Raw genomic sequence first — 9,357 nt, forward strand, 5'->3', positions numbered from 1 at the left:
ATTCTCTCCAGCCTTCTGCTTGTTCTGCTCATCTCCAGCCTCTGGAGGCTGCAGAAGAGTCAAGAAATAAGCAGGGGGCTGGAGATCAGCAGGGGGCTTGGGGGAAGCTGTAGCCCCTGGGGGAGCCTGGAACCCTGCAGGCAGGATAGTCCATGTGCTGGGGCAGGGGGCTCTGCCCTGTGGGGGGCAGGGGACCACTGATGACCTGTAGGGAGTAAATGCGGGTGCACATACACCCCCTGAGCATGACAGTGCATCCCCTCAGAAAAGGTGCCGCCAACACTGTCGGCAGTGCCTGAGGACGGTCGCCGCTCGCCACCACCCCCCCTGCCACCAATGGCATCTGAGGGCAGTCATCAATTGCTGCTGGCCACCGCTGTCACTGCCAGCAGTGTCTGCAGGTGGTCGCCAACCCCTGGTTGGCACTTGCCATCCCTCCCCCCACTGCTGACAGCCCCGGTGACATCAGCAGGAGTTTCCCACTTACCGCTGCCACCACACTCCTGCCATCACCAGTGCCGCCATGCCCCACCAGTGGCTGGGGGCACACAGTGTTCATGCAGGGGACCCACCCCTCCTAAGCAGCCCTCACACCCACAGTCCCCCTACACCTACCCATGCACTGACTCACATCCCTCCACACCCACCCACATCCCCCCACCCCACTTCCCATCCCCTCCTACTATCCCCACATCCCCCCATCACATACCCACCATGTGATAAGGAAACCAAAAGCAAACATGAAAACATATAGATATTTAGGATTTATTTTATTAGGATGCTAGAGACACTGCTAGGCTTCCAATTTTCTTTAACATTGAAAATATAGCCAAAAAACATTGACCATCTGATCAATCCCCCTTTTTCTCTCTCTCTTGTTCTAATTGTGGAAGAATATGGATTTGGGGGCATTTTAAAAAGTGAATTTGGGATGCTGCTTCAGCAGTCTAGTTGACACAAGGGGCTACTGTCCCCAGATACTAAGTGGTTGGGCCTCAGAAACTCCTGAGGGCAACGAGCCCTGAGCTGCTGGCCAGGGCAGGTTTTTATACTGCTGGGGCCAGCACAGGTGCTGGCCCCAGGCTCTAGCTCCCCCTGGCTCCAGATCCGGGAAGAGCCAGGCAAGGTTATTTTGCCCCAAGTGGCACAATTTGCCCCACAACAAAGTGCATGTCCGAGCATGTGAGCTGAGGCAAAATGCCCCAGCTCAAATTTGCACCACTTCTTTTTGAGCTGCTGCAAGCGCACATGCTTGCATGTGTGGACATGCCGTTAGAGTTCTCAGATCCTCAGTCAAGCACGTCCTCCTGGGCACTCACTAAGTTGCTCTGCTTGGGACCCACATACCAGATCCATGTGCTTTCACACTTTCTCAAGTCAGAGCAGTACCTTGGCACAACCCTTTCTTCTCTGTTTCTACAAACACCTGTGGGGGAGAGAATCTTTTTCATCACTTCTGAGAACTGGAAGCTCTTCAGTTCAATTGCATAGCCCCCAGGAGTAGTACTGGCTCCCTTGGCCTCTCCAGTTACTTAACACTCCCTTTCCCAGTGCCCCAGGCTTTCTGTGTTACAATCTGCCTCAACCCGAACACCTGATAGTTGAAGCAAACAGACACACTCTAAAAATAATCAGTTACCCTACACTGCACAACAGAAGTAGAGACCCATATAAAATAAAGAGCACCTGTATGGCATTCCTTCATTCATTTCCTCACCACTTCTGATTTGCCTGTGGTGTTTGAGTCAATATCTTGTAAGGAGTCTCAGGTCCTTCCTCTTCTGCCTGTGGCTTCTCCTCTGTAGCAAAGAATTTCCTTGACCTGACTAGTCAGTTTTCTGAAACTCTGGCCCCTTATGGTAGGTCTTCACTGATACCAAGATTTGACTGAGGCTTGCCATATGAGCTGCCCATCTCTGTCTATACCTTACCGTGTGCCAAAGCATTGTGCTTTCTGGTCTGTGAGTAGAGCCCTTCCACAAATCAGCCTGAAGACTCCTTATCTGTCTTTCTGTGCTTGGCTGTCATTGGTGGCAGTAGAGACAGGAAGTGGGGTACAGATGGACAGGGAATTGTGGGACTGTGGTGGGCAGACTCCCTGTGTTCATAGCATCTAGTACCCAGGTGAGAAAGGGTGGGGTAAGAAAAGGATCTACCTCAGACCCTGGTTCTCATCAGAGCTTCTGAGCTTGGGCTGGATGAAGTTGAGGGGTTACCATAGGGGTTTACTGTGTGGCAGGTTGGAGATTTGAGTTTGAGGGAGTCCTTCAGTCTATCCCTGGTTTAGTGAAAGGGTCCCTGGAGCCTGTGCCTTTTATTCCCCTCTTCTCAGAGCTTGTGTCATCTTCCAGTTCACTCTCCCTGGAACAGTCCACAGCTCCAAATCCTGCCTGGGAAAACTGGACTTCTCCCACACAGATGTGCTCCTTAGCCTAGCCTCCCCATTGTCTTGTCAGTGTAGTCTTATAAACATATTAATGACTTTTTTATTTGTTCAGTAGCTTCTTCAGCTCCATAAAACCTATGCAGGGTTTATGATATGTGACAGGCTTCCTGTCAGCCCATTGCTGGCCTGCTATGAATGGAGGGGTTGGAAAAATGAATACACAGCATTCATAAAATGAATCAGAATTCATTAGTTGGACAAGGACAGATCCTCCAAATTGTCACAAGCAAATGAGGAATTTATAATTTCATAAACTGATTATTAAAAGATAAGGGAAAGCCTAATAGAGCCATGTTGATTTATACTAGCTGAGGATCTGGCCCAGAATAAACTGCCAGGTGAAGGCTGCTGAAGTACAAATTGCAAAAGTCTTGAAACAGATATTAAGGAAACATCTAGGACACAACTTGGCAACGTATTACTGCCCTAAGCCAGAGTTAGCGATCTGGCTTCCTGCCATGGACTGCAAATTCCACCCTTCCCCAACTCTGTGCCTTCCCCTGGGAGCTCTTTTCTCAAAAATATCCATTTTCTTACCCCAAATTACTTCTAAGACAATAGAGAAAGGCAATAGATTGAAAAACATCATCTATTTCCAGACACCAGCAAAGGAGTCTAGATTGGAACTAGTGATGTAGATATGAAATACTCCAATGTCCTCTCTGTGTCAGAAAATTTCTTCTTTCTAGATGGTTTTCATTCTTCTATTAAAAATAATAAATAATTATAATATGGCAAGCAGTTTTATTTACACTTTTTGAAACAATACAGCTCCCTTGTTATAAAGACAACAAAACTGAATTGCGTTTTAAGGAGGAATTGAAAAAAAAAAAGACGCAAGTGCTTTTGTGCACCCAGGAAATCTCCGTGACTGGAGTAATGTGAAATAGGAAGCTGCCATGATATGCTGGAAGAGGTTATTTCTGCTGCAAATTGAAGGAGAGGTTAAGTTGACTTTTGGTGGAGTCACCTCTCTCTGAATGCTTGTAAATGTTCTGTGCCAAAGAGAATTTATCCATTCGGCTTGTAAAATACACTTGAAGAACAAATACGTTGCCTTTGGAATACCTCACACTGCACCAAATTTAAAAATTTACTGGAAAGGATGTATAAGATATTTGTTCCCCCTTCTTCACCGTTCATTTCAAATCACACAAGCTGAACATTGTACTATACTATGACTAAACTGACTGTTTTTCAGTATAAACATTTCCTGCAAATTTTCTTAAAGATAAGTTGGCTTGCCAGGTGATGTTGCTTTCTTTCTTGGTGACAGGTGTGAGAAAGTATTTTTGTTTACATGGGAAAACAAATTGATAGATTTTCTAAGTTCTTTGCATTTCCAGTCACATAAACATGGGCTATGGTGTTTTATCACAGGCAAGAGGGGACATTTTTGTGGAAGTCCCTCATTAAAATATTAGCAGCATCTAACTATGTATTGCTACATATTTTATAGGCCTCTCATAAAAATAAGGGGCATACTCTTAAGAAACTTTCTTCAAAAGGAATGCCTATAGACTCCCATTGCCAGGAGTTACACAAAAAGCAAATATAAAAAGGCACATTGTTAAAGCTAATGCAAACAACCTTATCTGAAAATTTTAAGGCAAAACTAACATTAAAGTCAGTGACAATTCTATCTGGGTAAAGACTGAGGGAAAGCCGAGTAGAAATCTTAGGATTTAGTCCCCTTAGGAATTTTGGCTAAAAAAGACAGGATAAGCAAGGCACTTTAAGGTTTGGTCCAGTAGTGGTAAAACACAGCAATGCATTGTTTCGTGTAGATATACTATTCCATTGACTTCTTCAACCAATAGCTAAAGGAAGCATATTTTTTCTCCCACTACTACTAATTCAGTGCAAGCAGAGAATCAAAAGATGAAAAAGAAAAGAGAAATTAAGTTTCTTCAATTATGTTAAAGATTATGTTTCATACACCATGGGCCAGATTTTTAGCAAGAAAAACAAGGTAGGTCAACTAAAGTAAATAGTAGTACTAATTTATTTATAGCTTTTGCTAAAATGATACAGCAAAATTAAGAATAAAATTATGTATAATAATAAAATGACATAATTTGTGGTTATTGGCACATTACCCACTCTACTAATTTAAATGAAGTAAAAATGAACATAATCTATGATGAATAGAATAACAAAATCAAAACCAGGAAATACTATTTGGTTTTGGCTCTTAAAGTGCAAATCACTGAAGTAAATGGTCCCTAGCCCAATTTACTTTCTCTGAAAGTCTGACCCGAGGTGTAACTATACAAAGTACAGCCTAAAGCAAGGCTAATGGTCTTAGCTCCTGCACACATAAAAACATGAAAAAATGTTCACTATAACAAATACCTTGATCACAGCAATTAAAACTTAATAGGCCAGATATCTTTCTCCTTTCACACCACTTTTCAGCCAAGGAGGTTGAACTACATGTTAAAACCTGTCTCAGAAGAGTTAGTTGAAGGAGGGTGCATCTACACATGCTATTAATGAGCTTTAAGCTTGTTGCACATTAAAATAATGTGCAGCAAGCTTTCCCCAAGTGCGTGTCTATACATGCACCTGTCAGGAGCAAATTTGCTCCCAATGGGAGCAGATCAATGCAGGGCCATTCCTGCCTTGCTCTGCCTCCCTACAGCACCTAGGAAGAGCTCTAGGCTCCCTCAGCTGCAAGCCCTGGGCTGGCAGAGGGCACTGAAGTCAGGCCTGGGTTCTAGGGGGCAGAGGAAGCTGTCCCACCTTTGGGTCAGCTGCCTCCCACCCCTGCGCCCTGATCAGCAACGGTGGGAGCAGTGAAACTGTTCCTTGCCCTGGGCAGGTGCCTTACTCCCAGCCCTGCATCCTGATCAATAGATCAGAGCAGGGGCCGGGAAATAGTCCCCTCCCCCAGGCAGCTGCCCTGGGGAGGGGACAGTTTCTCTGCCCCCTGCTGCCTGGGCTGCCTGGGAGTAATTTACCACAGTAGCTACTGTGCAGTAAATCCACACTCTTTACCTACAGGTAGTAGCCAACCATGCAGTAAACTAATTTACTGCATAGTAAATGCTGCTCATGTGTAGACGGTGACACTTTGCTGTATATTAGTCTACTGTGCAGTAAAGCATCTTATGTAGATGTGCCTGGATGAACTCCACTTTGTCACAAACACCATTTCCCTGTGGTATATATTTCTACAACTGTAATATCAGAAACAGTTCACTTGATCTCTAGTTGTGTGATAGCCAACATCATGCTGAGAAAAAGTTGTACTGAGAAAAGAATAAACTCAACAATAATAAACAAGAATTATCCATGAAAGAGTAGGGTGCAAGGACTTCTCAACAAGCCCAATATGATCAGTTACATCTAGCTTGGGACAATAAACAATGATTCTCAGTTGTATAAAACAAGTTTATTTTAAAGTGGAAACACAATAGACATATGTTCTCCATTTTGTCTTCTTTTTCACCATCTGGTTTTTATTGCTGTTAGGGCAGCCATTAGAAACAATGTGAAATATCTGATCTTTGTATTATAAAGAATTCTAAGATTAGTAAAGAGTGAACTCCCAATGATTCACAAGTCTGAACCTTCAGGTAAGGTTGGCTTATCTGAAATTGCTACATTCTCTAGATGAGCAAGATCTGTTTGGCAGCCTCACCCTGGTTACCAGTGGATAAATCCTTGTGTAGACATCTAAATGGCACTTAGGTCCACAAAAAGTGATTGGATAAACCCCATTCCAGTCACTGAAAACCCCCTTAGGAGACTTTGTTTAGGCCCAGAAAGATCCCTTAGGCACCTAGATCTAGACTTACGAGCATGCTCAGAAGCAATCCAATTTGAAAAGTTAGGTACCAAACTCCTGTCCAAATTCTTTTGTAATCCAGATTGCAGGTAGAAGGTGATCACAAAACACACCTAACCACACTGACAGGATTGAGTTCAGCAAGTCTCCTCTTTACTTAGGGAGAAGACTGTCATGGCAATAATAGCTTAATGGTTGGCGTGTTTACCCAGGATGTGGGAAACTTGTGTTCTAGAGCCTCCATTTAGTCTCTGAACTACTCCCATTGGCTGTGTGGGGAGCCTAGGTACCTGACCCTATTTGGTTCACCCTCCTGTGGCAAGGCATTTGTTTTTAAATGTTGTAATATCTGAGTGGAAACTTTTATAAGAATGACTTAGATCAGGCGCTATAGTTTATGTCACAGAGACATGCCACCAGAATCAGCATTCTTGTTGTCACCCTTAGCCAAGCAAAGACACAGGATAGGAGTTTATTTATAGAAAATAAACTCTTGTGTTACTTGTAAAAGTGGCCTCTTCTAGTTAGGATTGAAAAATGTAGTTGCATAGCTTACATGATTACATCCCATGATACGCATTTTTGTGTGGATGGGTGTTCAGTAACCTGGTTAGTAGATATGCATTCTGTTTTTACAGAAGGCTTATTTATTTAGGGCCTGATCAAAACAACTCAGGTCTATGGACTGGTAATCCTTTTATTGGCTTCTATGATCTTATGATAAAAGGGAAATATGCATTTTTTCTGTCTTTAGCAACATCATCTCTGATATGTCCAATGCTTTTGGGTTCTTATGTATTTATTTCTATTGTTTTGCCCAGATTTAGAGCAAGGTTTTGACCCCTGGTTTCTAAAATAAGTTTATTACTGATTATCGCAATGATACAGAACTTACTGTTTTCTTTTTCTTTAATTCCAGGATGTGGAATGTTTACCTTTCTGTCATCTACCATTGCTGCCATCAGTGGACTTCTAATGGGTTATGAATTGGGACTTATCTCAGGGGCTCTTCTCCAGCTGAGCAGTATACTAATGCTCTCTTGCAAACAGCAGGAAATAGTCGTAAGCGCCATCCTTATTGGGGCCTTACTAGCATCACTTACTGGTGGATTTCTGATTGACCGATTTGGAAGGAGAATTGCTATTATTGTAGCATCTTCTTTATTTGTATTGGGAAGTCTGATCTTGATACCCAGTGCATCATATGGGATACTTATTGTAGGTCGGATCACTATAGGCATTTCCATATCATTATCCTCAATTGCAACATGTGTATATATTGCTGAGATTGCACCGCAGCATAGAAGAGGCCTACTTGTGTCATTAAATGAACTTATGATTGTGACTGGCTTTCTTTTTGCCTACATTTCAAATTATGTATTTGCCAGCATTTCTCAAGGCTGGAAATACATGTTTGGCCTTGCAATGCCATTAGGGGCTTTGCAAGCTGTTGCTATGTATTTCCTTCCCCCAAGTCCTCGGTTTCTTGTTATGAAAGGTAATGATGAAGCTGCTAGCAAGGTACTGGGGAGGCTAAGGGCAACTTCAGACACTGCTGAAGAACTCATTGCCATCAAGTCTTCCTTGAAAGATGAACATCAGTATGGTTTCTTGGACCTATTTCGTTCAAAAGACAATATGAGGGCACGAATGCTAATAGGTCTCACCCTAGCATTTTTTGTGCAAACAACAGGACAACCTAACATTTTATTTTATGCATCGACTGTTCTGAAGTCAGTTGGGTTTCAGAGCAATGAAGCAGCTAGCTTGGCCTCTACTGGAGTGGGAGTGGTCAAAGTAGTCAGCACAATCCCAGCCATCATTTTTGTGGATCAAGTTGGAAGCAAAACCTTTCTGTGTATTGGTTCTTCTCTTATGGCAGTGTCGCTAGTCACCATGGGTTTGGTGAATTTTAATTTACATATGAACTTCACAAATATGTGTAGAAGCCAGTCCCTAGAAGATTCAGTTTTTCATGGATCAGGAAACCTGACTGCCAATAATGAGAGTCTCAGGAACCAGTTTGGCAGTATGACTTCACAGGATGGAATATCACTAAATACACTAAAGAAATCTGAAATGGCTGAAACAGAGGAACAGAACAGGACAGTTTTGGAAGGAGACATGATCTCTACAGGAAGTCAAATGAGATTGAACATCAAAACAGAAACTGTGGAAGTCCCACTACTTCTGAAATGGATCTCTCTGGCTAGCTTGCTTGTTTATGTTGCTGCTTTCTCCATTGGTCTGGGACCAAGTAAGTGGTTCATATTTTTTATTCCTTATAATGCATTATTTACAAATGGGTTAAGTGCTAATGTAAAGCATCCATGAATCACTGAAAAGTCAAGTTCTCAGTTCACAGAAGGCAAAGCATGGTAAACAGCAGTCCAAGCTTTCATCATGCCATTCTGCCGCTAAACCTCTGCTGGAGAGGCCAGCTCAAAATGATTAGAGAGCAATTCAATCTTCACTGCCCATTCAGCCCCTGGCTAATGGTGATGTGGACTACAAAGGACTGAGAAAAAACTTAAGGCTATGGTATATCTAGGTACATATAGAAATTCTAGAGCCATTAAAGTTAACACCAAAGCTCCCTTTAGTATCAATGAAGCCAATTTATTACTTCCCATCACGACCAACTGCTTTGAGATTTGAATCAATATCGCGTACTTGAAAAAAAAGCTGTGTCCCATTGCCCCTGTTTTTTCATAGATTTCATAGACATTCGGGCTGGAAGATCATCGAGTCCAGCCCCCTACCCCAGGGGCAGGAAGTCAGATGGGGTCATAGGATCCCAGCAAGAAAAACATCCAGGTTTCTCCTGAAGGCATTCAAAGTAGGTGCTTGAACCACCTCCAGTTGCAGGCCATTCCAAACCTTGGGGGCTCGGACAGTAAAGAAATTCTTTCTTATGTCCATCCTGAAACGGTCTTGCAGTAGTTTATAACCATTCAACCTGGTCATCCCTTGGGGTGCTCTGGTGAAACAAACGTTCCCCAAGATCCTGGTGAACACCCCAGTAAACTTTTAGGTGGCCATCAGATCGCCCCTGAGCCTGCGCTTTTCCAGGCTGAAGAGTCCTCTGCCTGTCATCGTAAGGTCTGTTTTCCTGACC

General features: G+C 43.1%; 1 protein-coding gene across 2 annotated transcripts in view; it reads left to right on the forward strand.

The window, feature by feature from the left end:
- Positions 1 to 9,357, forward strand: part of SLC2A12 (solute carrier family 2 member 12) — a 47,770-nt gene that overhangs the window by 3,761 nt on the left and 34,652 nt on the right. For both annotated transcript variants that reach the window (XM_019520242.1, XM_019520243.1), the window contains exon 2: positions 7,159 to 8,496. In XM_019520242.1, the coding sequence (XP_019375787.1) occupies positions 7,159 to 8,496 (1,338 nt within the window). The remainder of the gene's footprint in view (positions 1 to 7,158; positions 8,497 to 9,357) is intronic.

This window comes from Gavialis gangeticus, unplaced genomic scaffold, assembly GCF_001723915.1.
Source record: "Gavialis gangeticus isolate Ggan-Ray unplaced genomic scaffold, GavGan_comp1, whole genome shotgun sequence".
NCBI classification, from domain to species: Eukaryota; Metazoa; Chordata; order Crocodylia; family Gavialidae; genus Gavialis; species Gavialis gangeticus.